Raw genomic sequence first — 17,234 nt, forward strand, 5'->3', positions numbered from 1 at the left:
TTTGAGTTCTTTTACTTCTTTTAAAACTACTTTTAGCTTTGAAAGATGGAAATACCCCATAGGTAAAAGTAAATAAACAAATAAACCAGGAACTGCAAGTATTTGTTTTAAGTATTACATTCTAGAAGGCTATGAGGAGCATGGTTTTTTTATGTCTGATTTATCTTGTTCAGTGTCTTTTTTTATGGTGAGGAATGATTGAGGAGCATCTGGAAAGAAATTTAGGTGGGATATTTTTTTTCACGCTCTGGTCCTGTTCTTCATAATCTCTTCACTACCAATTCATGTCCTTCCTTTGTCCCCTCCTAAAACAAAATCAGTACATATATATTTGAAAGTTGCATGTTCAAATTTCCAAAATTAATTTTGAGAGTAAAATTGGAAATGGAAAATTGATACTTTATTTTCATTTCAATTTAAAAATTATTCTGTTCTAACTTGCATAAAATATACCTTTTTTTTTTTTCTTCAGAGACGTGGAGCGATTTCCTATGACAGCTCTGATCAGACTGCATTGTACATTCGTATGCTAGGTAAGCATACCAGTTTCTATATTGAAAAGTTCTAACGTTTATGGTTGATTTAAAATAATTATTTTTTTATATTTGAGTGTTGAATTGTTAAACTTACCATTCCCTTTCTCCTGGAAAATATTCTGGTTAGATTCTTTAGAAGAGTTTGGGTTCTTTTGTGTTGACTTGGGTTTTTTTGGTTGTTTGCCTCTTTACTTTTTTTTCCCCTGAGTTAACCATTGTGTTGGATGTTTTACTCCTATATTAAAAAAAAAAGTTCTTATAATTAACCTAATGTGTTTGGTAGAAGTTAAGTTTTCCAACTGACTCATGATTGAACTTGATTTCTGTGATGGAATTTTATCACCTCTGCATGGTATCCTTCTGGTAAAAACTGTAGCCTAGAGAACATTTGTGTGAGAGTTACCACACACTTTTAAAAACTTCAATACTGAGGCTATGAAATGCTCGAGGTGTTCTGAAAGTAATGATATGATTTTAAATAATACTTTTCTTATTAATCCTAGATGACTTGAGAAGGGAAAGGACGTGTGACAGGGCCAGTAGTTTAGTCAACTTACTGAAGAATGTTTTCAGAGTAGCAACTAGATAGAGGGTAAGGTTGAATTAAAATGAAAGAACAGTATTGGGAGGGGCAAGTATCTGGGGGAGACCCGCTGTAATAGTGAGTGCAGAGAAGCAGTGGAGGTCAGTACTTGAGAAAGATGCAAAGCTCTTGCAGGTCTGGCTGCTGGATTCAGTACTTCCTCACCTCTTTTGGAGGCTGCTGGTGGTGCAGATGGCATGGGGACTGTGTATGTACTCTTAAGTCTGTTTCACTGCAAAATTATGCCACTTAATTTAAGCCATCTTGAGCTATGATTTCCTGTTGAAATGGACTATGAATTCTTGCATGATGTCTTGCACGGCTCAATGAATGTCAACAGCTAGTGATTATAAATTCTTAACTGGCTCCAACTAAATCAGCCAGAATATGTCTTTTTATGCCCTGAGTCTTTTCAATTTAGTTGTATATTGTATGTATTAAAGTCCCCAGAAATTCATAACTGCGTTGTCTATGAATTTAAAGTTGTAAGCTACATGCATGTGTACACGTGTTATATATATGAATTTAGAGTTATAACCTACATATGTAGGCATATGCGTGCATATGTATATATAAATCCAATTTTGACTTGACATCTTTGCATTTTTTTTCAATTATTTTGATTTTTTAAGTTTGTGAAGTTGTTAATACTTTAGCACTGTCTGTCTACTGAAGGATTTTTGATAAGAGAATGTAATTACTTTGGAGATTTGTTAAGAATAGTAGGACAGAAGATGCTGGCTTTTAAATGTTTATTGAAAAAGCTGCTGGGGTGTTGTTGGAAATAGGCTTATTTCATTTTCAAAAGTTAAAACTTTTAATCATCCTTCTTGCAGGATGAACACTAGAATTCTTCAAAATGTGATTTTTCTGCTCTAGGCATAAGAATAAGAAAGTAAATTCAGGCCTGAGGTAGTTTTGTTTCCTTGATTTTGTGATACTTTTTTTTTAAATTAAATTTATTTTGTGCTGTATTTAGAAAATACAGGTTTTTTTCTGCTTCAAAATCCTACAAATTGAGTACTTTTAATTCCACAAGAGGGGAAATACATATTCATTTATTTTAAAAATGCACTGATATGCTTGAATTAAAGGTGATGTAAGTATATATCTGTGTTTTTGTCTTTTTAAAATTAATCTGCTAGTGGTAGAAACTCAGTTTGTAAGAAAATAAATCTTAATTTCTGGGGAGAATAATCTGATTTCTTCTGCTACTTGGGAATTTTAACTGTACCATGAAGTATTTAGGCCCATCATTTCTGCAGAAGGATTTGTGATAATTCTCAAGTAAATCTAGAGGAAAGCAAAGCATGACTTATTGTTGTGCTTGGTATATACACCTGAACTGAGGGAAAAATCTCATTTGTTTTGAAATCTTTCTTTGACTATTCTTATAGGCAGAACTGGAATATATTCATAACGTGCTGTTAAGTAAATTAAATTTTCACTTGTTCTCTCATTGGAATTAATTACTAGACTATGTGATTGGTGCTTGTTATGAATAGCATAACTCTTTCTGGCATTCATTGCTGTTCAATGATGCTAGCTATTCAGAGGCAGTAAGTCTTTTAAGGAATTGACCTCTTCTGACTTCGGCTGGGGGATGGAGGGTACCAATAAGCAAACAAAAAATTGCTCATTGGATGCTTGAATCAGTATGTTAAATTTGTATTACTTTCTCACTTGTTGGTGATCACTTTGTTTTCTTGAATGTTATGTACACTATACTGTACAAGTAGCAACTATTTACAGATTTATTACTTTTGTATTCGTAAATGGACTGTAAAAAAGACCAGCCTGAAAGCTGAACAGTTGGAACCATCGGTATGTAGAAACATTCATATCAGAGAAGAATGAATACATTTGCTTAGAATTTTTTTTGCAAGAAATGTGAAGTATTGCATTTCCCATACAGTATTCTGAGTGTTTGTGTTTTTTGTTTTTTCTTTTTTTTTTTTTTATCTTGGTACACTTCAGAGTAAGCTGTAAGGAATCCTCAGCTGTAACTGAACGGGAAGTTAGGCACAGTCATGAGAGGTTTTGCCTTTTACTTGGTTATTATTCCAAACAGACTATTTCTACTAATAAAATGTACCTTGATAAGGTGTTTATTTTAGCAGACCAAAAATATAAAGCTAAGGGTATCTAGGACACCCCCCTCTGCCTCTGTGTAGTTGTGCTGGCTGTAGAGTTGCTTCCTTTAACGTTTTCAGGCTGTCTCAATGGGAATCCAATGGAAATTCATTTGCACCAAGTAAATAGAAATCCCTGTGATATGGCAGTGTTTCCAGGTTAAATTTAAAAGATGAAATTTTAGGGACACACAAAATAAACAACTCTTAACTGTCTTCATCAGTGTCGATATAAACAAACAGTGTTGACTCTAATGACTCATCTGTCATACCCCATTCCCAAAATATACACTAAGCCACTCCCAAGTGGCTTATTTACTATTTTTAAAATATAGATACAGATGCAGCATTGTAGAATTTTTCTTTCAAGACCCTGGAAGGGGTAATATATCTGCATCACCTCAATCAGCTACTTCTCTCAGCAACTATGAGGAATTCTTGAAATTTCTTGTAAGTGCTTCTGTGTAATCTTGATACTTTCTTGATTTTTCTCTTTGCTTTTCTGGTTCCTTTTTCTTGTTGTTTTATATTGTCTGAAAGTTTTGCTACTGTGCATGGGTAGAAAGAGTGGGGCACTGACTGCTTGTATTGGTGAGCATGCACCTCTCAACTAAAACTGGAGCATTTTACCTTCCCTTAGAGGTCGTGATCACTTCAAATAGGAAACAGTGGAGGCAAGCTACTGTGTAATGTAGGTGCATGCTCTTCTCCTGTAGCGGTTGTTATGTTCTATTCCTTTTGCTTTAATTCCGGCATATTTGGCTGACCTGTCATCTGTTTCTCCAACAAATTTAATAGGAACTTTAATTTGTGAAGCTAGTAATTCTTTCTGGAAATCCTGCTCTTCACAACCTCATGGCTTTGACTTGGGTGGTTTACCTTGTGGCTGTTGTAATTTCTGCTCCCAGCTGTCCTCCGTGATCTCTGAGATTTCTGCCCCTGCTCCAGAAGGCCTCAGCTCCCCAAGCAGCTGCTGCATTGTTACTGTGCCACACTGGAGTATTAGGGTAGCACGAAGTATGTGTTGTGTAACCCTAATGCGCAGGGATGTCAGCTATGGCATTTCAGCTGCCTCGTAAGTATCAGAGCTATCCTTGCGGTGTGAGCAGGAATCTGAGAGACGGTTAGGAACTAAACAATCTATCTCAAGGTAAGTTTTGTTACAGCCCCGATTCCTTTTCAGTTTTCAGTTGTAGCTGCAAACCTCCCCCTTGTGTTCCTTCTTCAACTATTTATTCAGTTTTCAACTGAGTTTCTGCCTGTATGGCCTTTGTCTTAAACATGCAAGCAATCCTGGTCACATTCTGGAAAAAAATCTAGTTAAATACTCAGCCAACAGATATTTTGTGATGTTTGTTCACAAAATCAGATTTTGAAAGGAAGTCTTCATGTTTTTTAAATCTTTCTCTTGATTCTTTGGATTCACAGAAACTCTCAAAGAGGAAAAAAATTGTTCCTGGAAGTCCAGTCATTGAGATGCTGGACTTGAATGTGTTCCCCTAAGGAAATGGAGGAGTCTTTTCAGAGTTGCTAAAGTGGCTAAAGAAGAGACACCTAAGATAAAAACTCTCAGCTTGCTACCACTTCTGCCCCCCCAAGGAAACTTACCTATAAGCAAATGGTGTGAGCCGATGGTTTCAAAAGATTTTGTTACCGCTTTGGTATTTTTTTAAAAGGCCTGAATAAATGAAAACTATTCATAAGTTCTTTTGTTTTAGGTGTTGAATTTTAATTCTCTTTCAGCTACCATAATAATGATTGGCTTTGAGGTTGGACTTCTGTTGCTGTTTGAAGGAGTTATGTAACAGCGTCCTTTTCTCTGATGAAAGTAATCTTAAAGGCACAAGATATTTCAGATTTAAGTTACCTATGAAGTTAAACACGTCTCTTCCTTAAAATTAAATTCTGTAGTATTTCAGAGTCACAGGGTTACAAAAAACTTGTGCAGGATTTCCCAAGCAAATTGATGCGAATATGTTATGTTGTGTGCAAGCACAATGAAGCAGGTGCATTCGGGATCTATTGATCTTTGCAGGTCAGATTAACTGAGCAGTGAATGCATAACGATGGTCCAGTATTTCTGGGTGTTTTGGGACTAACTATACATATGCAGTAGAGATTAGTTTCACTGTGCTAATAGCACATCATTTCATAATGTGCTAATGTGCAGCCACTTCGATGCTATTCCTTTTTATGCATCTTTATATATAGAAACCTCAGAGGGATGTATGGTATCTTCAAATTCCACTCATACCAATTTTTTCCAAGCATGTGTATTGTCTGAAATCTTGAAAAATGCAGTAGTTCTGTACAATGATAATGGAGACAGCTCTTCTGCCTTTGTTTTGGCCCAGTAGGAATTTCTGCTTTGTTTACTGTGATAAATTCCAGTCCTGTAGAAGTGATACTTTTTTCCAGAATAAATCCAAATGTATTCTAAAAAATTCATCCATTGTTGAGATCTTGATTCTTAACAAAATACCCTCTGCTTCTACCATGAGCAAGGGGAGAGAATTTTGTTTAACAACTATTTAATGAAAATATTTTGCTTTCCTTGCTGGGAATTACTCATTTCATATGCATGCAAGTAAATATCCTCATTTTACCTTTTCCTTATTACAATGGCCTTTTTAATAGTTTGCCATGTGCATTTTTAGTATATAATTTATTCTTTTGGCTAACTATTCCTGTAAGTAGACATTTTAATAATTCCTGTTAAAAGCAATGTAGTTAGTTGCACTGCTGCGTTTTACTTGTAGACAGTTTTTCTTGTTTTCCTACTCAAAATCCACAACATTGCAGGCATTCCAAGGGTAACAGGGATACTGTTACTCTATCTGTGCTATTAGACTAGGTACTGGTAAATAAAAAAGAACAAAGCAGAGAGAATTTTTCTGGATATAATTTATCAGATGAACCTGCTTGCTTTGTTATTTGCAGAATTTCATGTAAGTCTTCAGATATTTTTCTGTGAACTTTTCCTATTCTTGATGCTTTGAACAAGTAAATTGTTCACCACAACCTAGTTGTACACTGACTGAAACTATTTGCTAATTCATGTTATTGTTGGTAAATCTTGAAAGTTAAGACTGCCTTAAAAACTAAATGTAATTCACAAAAGTTGTATCACCTGTTCTGTAAAAAATCAGCTCACTAAAAAAACCTCCTTTATTTTTCTTTTAATTCAGCTGGTGAACTCATTCACACAGCTGTAGCTATGACTGATTTCCCAGATAACTATGAATGAAAGGTAATGAAAGTTGTGTTTTCTTCCATGTAAACTGATATTTTCATACACAGCTACTAATGTATTTGCCTCCTCTTTTCCAAAATTTCCTCCCTGTTTCCTTTTTATTAATTTAAAATTCACCGGTTGCTTGTGCCTAACAGAAGAGTTCTACAACTTGCTGCCTCTGTATTGCCTGGAACAAGACAAGCCTCTTGCACTCTGCTTAGATGAATGCTTGAAACCTTTATAAGTAATATATTGTCAGTGGTCTGAAAAATAATATTTACAGGTAGTAACTGGGTTACTTTCCCTTGCAGCTCTGTTAAGGTTTTCAGTTTCAAAAAACCAAATGCAGTAATAACTGAAAACCACATGTTATTTGGTATGTTTTTACTGATGTGTAAACTTTAGACTCATTGTTTGGGGAGCCCTGGGCCTATTTCTCCTTTTGTGGTCCTTCCAGTGTGCCTTACAAGATAACATTTATGTGAAGTGTGTCACTATAGATATGTCAGTGTTTATAGATACGTATCTCTAGAACCTGTTAAGTATTAAAAGTATTTTACTGAAGTTTTAGGCAGTATCTTTAGCTTTTTTCTGACAAGTTGCCTGCTTCAGCATTACAAATTAGCAGGTTGGAGAAGAAAAGGAAAAAAAACTCTCAGGATGTTCTCAGTTGTTGGAAATTAAATAGCTATATTTTTATTTTGTTCTTATAAAATCAGTCTTAGTTTCTTGTGTTAAATATTTGTTTTGATTCATATGAAAATCTCTTTGTTTTGAGGAGAGGAGAATACTACACTTGAAGGATTTTCATAATAGAAACCTGAACACTTTCACATCAGAAATTTCACTTTTTTTGTTAGGATTTGAGGAGGGAAACACTATTGTATTTGATCCTCAAAGGTTTTCCCAAATTTGTAATTGATAAAGGATTTTAAGTGAAAGCTTTTAATCCAGATGAACTACTTACATTAATGCATACAAATACCTAATGAAAGAATACTGATCAGCTTTCAGTTGGTAAAATGCATAAGTAGAAATCAACTAGCATGCTAAAAGATTCAGGTTGAAGCTAATTGCAGTGCAAAATAGTTTTGATAAAATTTTAATACTGAGTTTTGGTATTTTAATAGGCTCTTGTGTAATATTCAAACAGCTGAGCACAAGTAAGTAAATGCTAGTGGGAAAATATTCTATTATGTAATATAAAACCATATTGTAACTAGCTTATTTGCTAAAAGCTACCATTTCTAGAAGCTGAATCTGTTTTGTATTATACAAAATGTTATCGTTTTATGTGTGTTACTGAGGAACAAATCAACTTTTAATGTTCTTGTTTCCTGTCATATTAAGGTGCATTTTTACCATACTGGTGTAGCAAGCTGTTCCTAATTTCATCTGAATGCTTATCACATGCTTCTGGCAACGTATGCTTAGGCAGGAGAGATTTTGACAAGAAAGCATGCGATTGCATGTTTAACAAGTCTTCAAACTTTGTTTTGAATTTCACCTTTAAAACAAAAAGCATTGAAGTAGGCCTATTGTTTGAATAACCCTCCTCCATTAAGTACATGAATCTTTACCCCTCCAGGCTATGTTCATTTGCATTTTATCTCTGCCACTCTTCCACACTTTTATTTCACTCTTGACCCTGTTTCTAGGAGATGTGCGAGTAAGAAGTCGGGCAGGATTTGAAACAGAGAGAAGAGGTTCTCATCCATACATTGATTTCCGTATTTTTCACTGTAAGTATTTAAAAGCAGATAAATGACAAATAAAGGCTTCCATTAATTTTAACTACTGAGCCTCTAAAAATAAAGTTAGTGGCTTATATAGCAAGACTATTTTTTATACTTCTTAGGAAAATCTTTCATGCTACTTCATTACCAAAAATAGAAGAGGAAAGTCTTCACTGCTAAATTTTTGTTTTTAAAAATACAGTTTGAAGTCATTGAATTTAGACCTGAATCCCTATGGAAATGAAGACTAACTTATACACAGCTACTGATGTGTGTGCTGAGTTCTTACTTGGCAAACACAATCAGTTAAGAATACTTTGCTGCTTTTATAAAGCAGCAGAAAGGCTTGCTTCAGGGTGATGTTTGAAGAGAATTACAATAGATGTCAATATTCTTGACCTCATCATAATCAATTAACATTACATTTACTCAAACATGTAGGTAGGAGTTAAATTTTTTGGACATAGACAAAGTATTGTAAGAAAACAGACTAAATTTTTTTCATTATTTGTTTTAGGAAACATTTTTTCAGAAGTGTTACAAGAAGAATATTTTTGGATAATTTCACTTTTTTCTTGATATATAACATTTATATTGTTATAAATAAATATGTCAGTAGCTTTTGTAATATAAAAGCTTCAATAACCACCAAACCAATATACAGCAAAAGTGCAGGGGATTTAAGTCTTGATTAAATTATGCCAATAATATTAATGTATTAAGTGTCATAAAGTATCTATACCAACATTGTATCAGCACAATTCCAAGTATTCTGAATGCAATGGAGAGATTTAGAAAGACTTATATCATGGTAACAAGTGTGGTTGTTGTAATTACCTTATTAATAAAAATGAGTGGCAGAAACTAGTCTAATTAATATTCTGATCTTAACTGAAGTTACTTTTTAAAAAAAGCAGATCACTACTTAAATTTAAAACTCTTAAACTCTTAATTTCATTCAAAAGTTAGTATCATAAAATAGGTGAGAAAACAAAGTTTGAAGAGTATGCTATATTGATTTTTTTCGATAAAGAGGATAAGAATTCAATTTCATTCCTGATAATTCTATTGAGTATAATAAAAATTCTCAGTAGAAATAGCATGCGATTTATGAATTACATAACTGTCTTTTTGTGTGTGTATATATATATATGTGGCATTTCATGCTGATACATGAAAATACTAACAAGTATTAAAAAAGGTACCTGTTAAAAGGCAGTCACATATGATATTATTGCTGCTGTCAAATTAACTGTATTTTCTATGGTACTCATCACGCTGTTTCTTTCCATCCTGATGATTGTGCATCAGGCAGATCATGACTAATCAGGAAAAGGATTTTCACACCCTTTCTTCTTGCCCCTACTTGTTCAGGCACAGGCACCAACTTTTAGCAACATCAACTGTGGTGTCTGATGACAGCAAAGAATGTTGCTAGGAGGCCCAAAAAATTCTTTGGCAATAACTTCCCTCTCAAGTCAGCTGCTGTGGCAGTTTTTCAGAGTTGCCATATTATAGTCAGATTTTTTTGCACTTGAGGATTGTGGCCTGTTGCAGCGTTGCTCTTTGACTTCAGATTCCTGCTGCATTGTGGAGTTTCTTTCAAAGTCAGTAAGGAATTCAGCCCCATCTCTCACCATGTCACTAGATTATCTATTAATTTACAGAAATGTTGTTTGGGGTTTTTTTAAATCAGTAAAATGTTTTCTTTTTCTCTGCAATGCTAATGGACTGCTGATCAGTGTTTCCTTAATTGTTTTAAGCAAAAGAATTTTAGTATTATACTATCAGACTGTGGGTAGAGAGAAGTTGTGGAAATCAGATTTGACCTCATTTTTAGGATACTCTCCCCGCCCTCCCCCGTTAACTCCAGAAGGATTTTGCCATATAGAGCTACATGGCTGAAAAATGTTCACCCATATGAGCAATAGACAGTGTGTGAGAGGAGCCAGCTGAGCCAGCCAGCTCTTCTTTGCTTGGGGCAAAAACTGGACTGGAAAGGGTCTCTCTGCAGCTGAAGCAGCCTAAACCATCTCAATGTTGGCTTCCCTGCCCCCCCCTCCTTCCAGCTGCATACTGAACATCAGTAATGCATGGATATGCTTCCTTCGTGGTGGTTGTAAAGTTTCACTGTAACTTTCTTCTACTATCCACCAACTTTATTCTGTGGTTCTAAATATTTTGCAATGATCATTGCTTACGTGTTTCGGATATGACTTATATACTGCCTATCATTCACAGTGTTGAAACATTTTTGCCATTTTGTATTTTGCTTAGCTAACTTTTGTTGTTTAGCATTATTTTCTTTTTCTGTCAATGATGTTTTGTCAAGAAGTTGAATGTCTTTCAGGAAGTCCAGCTAATAGTCTCCTGACCAGTTCTCTTTTTCCAATATTTTATAATAGGCTGTTAACTCAGTATTTTATTGGTAGGTTTGAACAGTACTGAATTTTAAATGCATTACTCTATTTTCAGGAAGCTTCTGGTTTGGTTTTTCTGTTTTGTTTTGTTTTGGGTTTTTTTTTTTTTTTTTTTTGCTGTTGTGTGGGGTTTTTTTGTGTTTTTTTTTTTAATAATCACTTCTGTTTCATAACATTATTATTTTTACTTGCAACTGCAACTAGTGTTACCAAGGTAAAGTTTTAGCATTTAGTTTTTACGACCACTTCTGTTTCTTCTTAAGGATTATAAGCTCAGTCTCTGCATCTTCAACCCAGAGTTCTGTAATTGGCACATGAATGTTCAAGTTTCTAAACTGGCTAGAAGTATTCTCAATGGTAACTTCTTTCTAGGAAATTAAATTTTAAAATGATTGTTGGAAAAATGTCTATTGTTGTTGCTAGAGACGGTGGTGTGGGAGTCGTATCTGAGGATTATTAAAGTTTGTTGGGTGGTAGTTTTCCTTCTATATTATCGGTTGTTCCAGAAGCCATACTTTTATAGCTAATGGCAGGAACTAGCCAGGAGGAATAGCTCAATAAACAAATTTTTGTTTGAACAGGACTGCTTCCTGATGAATGGGGAAAGTCAAGACACTATTCTTCATGTTGATTGGTAATTGGTTAACATCAGGACATCAGTTTGTAGTTTTTCTGTTACTGTGGTCTGTTGATTATGTCTGTGCGGGACCACAGGCATAAACTCAAGTTAGCAGCTAAAAGCCATTGCTGGAGAGGAGAGAGCAGCCACATAACTTTCTTCCTCATAAGTAAATTTTTGCCTTAAATATAATAGTGTGGTTTTGTTCAGTGGATGTACATACTTCACAGTTGCACAGTAAATTGCATACACTTCAATATTTTATTGAGTTGAATATAGAGCACTGGATCTACTTTTCACTCCTCAGGTAACAAGGAGGGAGTTTGGCAGTTTACTGTCTGGCAACCCAGCATGTACTGTTTGGATTTCAGGGAAGTTACTGAAAAAGTGATTGCAGTGGTTATAACCACTCTTGCTGTCTGCTGGTTTACAAATAGACTACAGGTAACATGATTACTTTTAAATTTTTTTACATTACTCAATACATCATAGATAGTAATTCAGTCTGCAGTATTGACAGAATATGTTGATAAAACCTACCGTGAAACAAAATCTTCCATAGAAGAATTGGTAAACAACAATATAAAAATACTCCCTTTTTTAGAAATAGCAAACCAGCAGTAAAATTTTAGGTTTTGTACTCTTGCTCTTGAGAGGTTCTCAATAATGTCTATTGTTTTTATACACATAATGTCTGTGTATGTATACACACATACACTTAAACTTCGATTATGTTTGTGATGATTTTTTAGCATGCACAAACAAAAGAATATATGATGTGCCCCAATCACTCACTGTTTCACCTGAAAAAAACCAGTGAATGTGCTCAGTGATGTGTACAGTGTGTTATAGTAAGGAAGTGAAGCCAAAATTAATAAAGTGAAAGTAAAGTGAATAATTAAGATAACAGCAAAAATATTGGGAAGTGTTGTGTGCAGATAGCACTTAATGCTTTCAGACTTCCTTTTTAGGAAAGGATTGTTGGATTTAGTCTGGAAGAACCGGATAAAAACCAAATACTTTGGTTTTGTGGAGAGGAAACATTTTTTTTTCTTCCTGCTTTTCCTGTTGTATCTGCACCAGAAGAGATAAGACCTTGTCAAAAGGTTTTTAGAATTCTCTCATGCCACTCTAGTCTGAGCATGCTTCTATGGGGAGGTGGTGATGTTGCCCACACGTGTGGCTCTGTTTTGTGTTTTATAGATAACCAAATATGTTGCATCTGTGAGTTAAAATATCTTAGAAGAAAATGTTTTTTTAATTAATCAGTATGTTTCTGTAAACTTTTAGGAATGACTCAATTTTGAATCAAATTGATGCCTGCATACAGTACAGTGCTTCACATAGGAGAGAAAACAATGTGATGGGAGCTTAAAGCTTCATTGAGACTTAAATGGTTCTTCTCCTTAGTTGTATATGGAGCCTTTTATAGGGGAAAGGAAAGAAAGGAAGATTTTAGGTGACTTTTACAGGTGATGGATAAATCTAATTCTTTTTCTCAAGAGTGCAAACACATGAAGAAATTCCAGAGTTTATCTTTGGTATACAACTTTCAGACTGTTTACTGGGGAATTGCAGTTCATGCAACATTTTATATGCTACTTTGAGATCTGGCAAAGATGTCAGCATCTACTGTTTGCAGTGTTGTTTTGAAACTTCCAGTTTTTTGCTCACAAATCATTGGAACAGGTTTACCTTGGACAGTGAATTTAGGCGTCGTTGGGTGAGAGGGCAGAAGTCAAAGAAGAGAGAAGAATTCAAATCCAAATTGATTGCCTTAAACGATTTGGGACATCTTTGTGTCACAGCACCTGATCACGCATTTAACAATACCATCTAGAAGTTGAGATAAAATGAGCATAGTCCAGATACAGTTGAATGCCCCTTTTTTGTTTCAAGAAAACAGAGGAATTACCTAGCTGAATCTGGTTAAGAGTAAGTGTCTGTCTTGTTCAACAGCCTACTGTGAAGAAGGGTGAGTTTCACAATAAGTAAAATCATGCAAGATTTCTGTGTGGTCATAAGTTGAATGAAGTATTTGGTTTCCTTGTGAAAATACCAGCACTGAGGAGTGAAAAGCTTGTACTCAAGGGATTTCTCTAAAAGCTGCCTTTCTGTGAAGGATGCATTCTGAAATTGTCATGTAATTATTCACAATCCAGATTATTCAAATAAATTGTTTTCCTCAATGCGAGAGACATTTTTACTTTGATGTAGTGCGGAGAATGCAGTCACACAGAAAATGTCCTAAATACAGCTTTGGCCAAAAGAAAACAGTGAAGATAAACTTGAAGTGAAAAGTGAGCTTGAAGGGAGCTTGATTAAGGAAGATTTCATGGTAAAAGCTTCCAATTGAGAATACAGGACAGATTTTTTCTTTTTTTTTCTTTTTTTTTCTTTTTTTCTTTTGCTATTCTAGATTGTTATTTTACCTACAATTTCTTCTTTTCAAGTTTCTGTAAAACAGCATGTGTGCTCTGGAGTCTTGCACTGGTACAGCTCACTCTGTTTTATTGCTGAGGTAAGTTTGACCTTAGAAGAACACACAGCCACAGTCTAGTTTTTTCTTTTCTTTTGAACCTCTCCAATGTGTTCCTTCTCCAGGTAGCTTATTTTGAAAGGCTTTTTTTGTTTGTGGGTTGTGGGTTTTTTCTTTTTTTTAATGCTGGACAATTTGGCATAAAACGTGAGAATTCTTTTGTTTTCATATCTGCTCCGAGTTTGACTTTTGTACTGACAGTCATACAAACTCGTAAGGGATATTCTTTTTGTCAACTGTGATGTGTTAATTTTGAATTCTTCTTTCATTTCTGGGGGTGAAAAATAACCAAAAAAGATTACTTGATGGTTCTGTCATTCCATTGCCATAGAACTGAAGATTTCTAGAACACCAAAGAACGGTGTTTTCTTGGAAGACATCAAGAAAAGGATTTGGTGATGGTCTGGAATATATTATCCTTCTTTTGGGAAAAGACTTGAACCATTATGTGTCATATACTTGTTCAAGAGCATCAGTATCTTGATTAACACAGCATAACCCATTTTTGTAAGGGATATATGTGTATTTTGATGATATTCCTCTAAATATTTTGCTTCAGTGAAGCTTGTTAGTTCACACTGTGCTGTTGTGAGCTACAGATTTGCCTTGCCCAGTGGGTGTATTCAGGTAAAAAAAGTATGCCACTGCAGGATTGCTGGGGTTATGATTCAGTAAATGGGTAGGGAAAGAATATGCCTTGTATATACAGTTTTGTAGTCCTAACATAACTGCAAAATGCTATGCAGTCCAGCACAGGAATGACATTGTTCAATTTACTTAATTTTGTATCCTTCCTGAGGTATTTACAGAAATATTAAGAGGAGCCAAAATTCAAGAGAGTTGTACGAGTAGAATCCGTTAGATACCTTTTCACAGGGTCTTCTTTACACTTTTCTGTCTGTGTAACAGCTTATAGTGCCGTTGGAGAATTGGCATTTAATTCATACTGAAGTAATCTAATCCCTGTACTTTTGAGTAATTTCTCTCAAATTAGCTCTGCTTTGAGCAGAGAATTTCACTAAAGGACTTTCAGAAGTCTCTTCTGTCCCTTCCTACCTAAATTATTCTACTGTTCTCTGTCTCTGTACTTTGCTAAGGCGGTATTTCATTCTGTAAGATTCTTCAAGGAAGGAGTTATCTTTGGTGGTGGTAATGCATAGCAGTTGCCCTCCATCAGGGAGGATCTGTTGAAAACTACTAGAGTTATTAGAGTTGTGGTACTATTAGAGTTTCTTGAAACTTAAATTTTTCTGATTCCACTCAGAACACACTTGCAAAGCCATGTTTGTTTAACTAATCCTTAACCCACAGCATATTTTCTGGTGATCACTACTATTTGGAAAAAAAAAAGTATGAATGTGTATATAAATATATATATATATAAAAGTTACATTAGAAACAAAACAGTCTGGCTTAGTTTTTTCTTTTAAGAAGAAGAGAGGGTATAGTGCCTTACAATGATGCTAGGCAGGGCTTCAGAGTGGTTCTAAATAAGACAGGAAGTATAATAAGGCAATTCAGACACCAATAGTCTTTATAAGTAACTTTAAAATCCTTGCTGAAGTTATATCTTCCAAATGAAATCATAGTTTTATATATGACTCCAGTACTAAATGTCTTAAAAGGACTTTAAAATGCAAATCATGACTGGAAATCTTAAAGAAGAGCTAAATAACAGGACTTAAAATATTTTTTAAAAATGTGCATGGATCTAATATAATGCATTTCTTAATGGTTTGATGGGCATAGATGTGAAATTAGAATGCTTATGGGTCCCTCTAGTGGTGTGAAATGCTAGACCATACTTTCAAATTCCTCATAAATAGAAAATGATTTGTATCTTGGAAGCCTTAGAAAAATGTTTATAATTGGCATGTGAAATTGAATATTTCTTTCAAATGTATATATTTACAGATAGTGGCAACTCAGCTATTATGTCATGTTTGATAATAGTATCTGCTATGTAAAAATGATAAATGTGTAGTTGGGTTTAATATGGAAAAATTGCGAGAGATTACATCCATGGAAAGAAGAGATTTCCCTGAATTTTTTAGGGGGAAAAAAACCTCCTCTGGTGGACCTCCGCACCTCAAACTTCAGGTTTTATGTTCAAACGTAAGAAAGGTCCGTCCTCTCAAATATTTTTTTTAAATTCTTATTTCTGTTAGTGGAGGTGACACCTGACATCCTCAGTTAAGCTCTTTCTATTGTTCAATGATTTTTGTCATGGATAATTTGCTATTTACTCTTTGGGCTGTAGCAGGGAAGAAATGGAGGTATATTTTTTTTATGCTGGATAGCCTTGTTTCGACCAGGACCCCATCAGAAGCTGTGAGTCTTTATCTTTGCATTAAAAGAAAGTTGAAGCATTTTGCTGGGATTTAAGGTTTCTATTAATAAAAAATTAAACCAAACCATAATTAAATTGTCATTCTTCCTTTTATTGTCTTTTGTTGTCCTTACTATATGAAAGATACAAAAATTCTGAGAATATATCAGTATATTACCATTTTGTGATTGTCACTTGTCTTTTCTCTACTTATTTTGTATTTTTATTTCAGCATGAGAAAAATAAATATTTAATGTCCCTGTGAAATATGATAAAAATATTTTTTTTAGGTTTTCATGAAGTACAGCACACTAAAAGATTAGGAGTGGGAAGAGACATTAAAATAAGTGTCTTGGAATACAGATGAAATCTGTTGCATGAAGACAACTTGATATTATTTTATTTTCTTGCTGTATATGCATAACATTAACAAAATAACTGACGTTAGTAAACGGAATTATTCCTTTTTTTCTTTATTTTGGAGAAGGGCATTTTTTATTATGCCAGTGTCTCACTCAAGATGCTTTGAAACAAGAATGTAATAATTTTAATAAAAAAAGTAACTTGGAGGTAAAAAATACTTTGGGTGATATTCTGACTTTAAGTAGGACATGAAGAGTTAAGAAGGGAAGGAGAAGGTCATAGGAGAGCTGCTGTTGACTAGGCACAAAGGCCTACAGTTTGTCTTCTGGTTCCTTGCATCCAAGGCACTTCTGAATGCTGTAGCTTCCTTCTTAACATGCCCAACATCCTGACTTTGCTTTCATTCCGTTTCAGTTCTCAAGATTGTAAATGTCATATGCATTTATTTATTTTCTCATTCTAATTTGTCCTTAAACTGTTCTTATCTCCTAAGAGCAAGTGGTCACTATTGGATATTAGAAGGGCATTTAGCACACTGAAAACTCCAAATGAAATGAAGGATGTTTGAGCTGGGAGGAGGGATGTTTTTGCAGCATGCTTTTTCTTGAGCCAAATGTAATACACTCTTCGCTCTTCACCTTCTTTCCATTATAAATACATTCTTGAACCTTGCTTTGTTAGGGTCTCTGAAATTAGCATCTTGTTTCATGACTCATGGTAGAAGAGGGTAGGCTGACATTCT

The 17,234-nt window shown here is 34.6% G+C and overlaps 1 protein-coding gene across 10 annotated transcripts in view; it reads left to right on the plus strand.

The window, feature by feature from the left end:
- Positions 1–17,234, plus strand: part of PDE7A (phosphodiesterase 7A) — a 79,604-nt gene that overhangs the window by 42,089 nt on the left and 20,281 nt on the right. For 4 of the 10 annotated variants that reach the window (XM_030011539.2, XM_030011533.2, XM_030011536.2 and 1 more), the window contains exons 2-3: positions 473–533; positions 8,145–8,228. In XM_030011539.2, the coding sequence (XP_029867399.1) occupies positions 473–533; positions 8,145–8,228 (145 nt within the window). Of the gene's footprint in view, positions 1–472; positions 534–6,479; positions 6,502–7,616; positions 7,650–8,144; positions 8,229–17,234 lie in introns of those variants that run through there. The other 6 variants (XM_030011535.2, XM_041122988.1, XM_030011538.2 and 3 more) reach the window with 4 other exon arrangements.

The sequence above is a fragment of the Aquila chrysaetos genome, chromosome 4 (assembly GCF_900496995.4).
Source record: "Aquila chrysaetos chrysaetos chromosome 4, bAquChr1.4, whole genome shotgun sequence".
In the NCBI taxonomy this organism is placed as follows: domain Eukaryota; kingdom Metazoa; phylum Chordata; class Aves; order Accipitriformes; family Accipitridae; genus Aquila; species Aquila chrysaetos.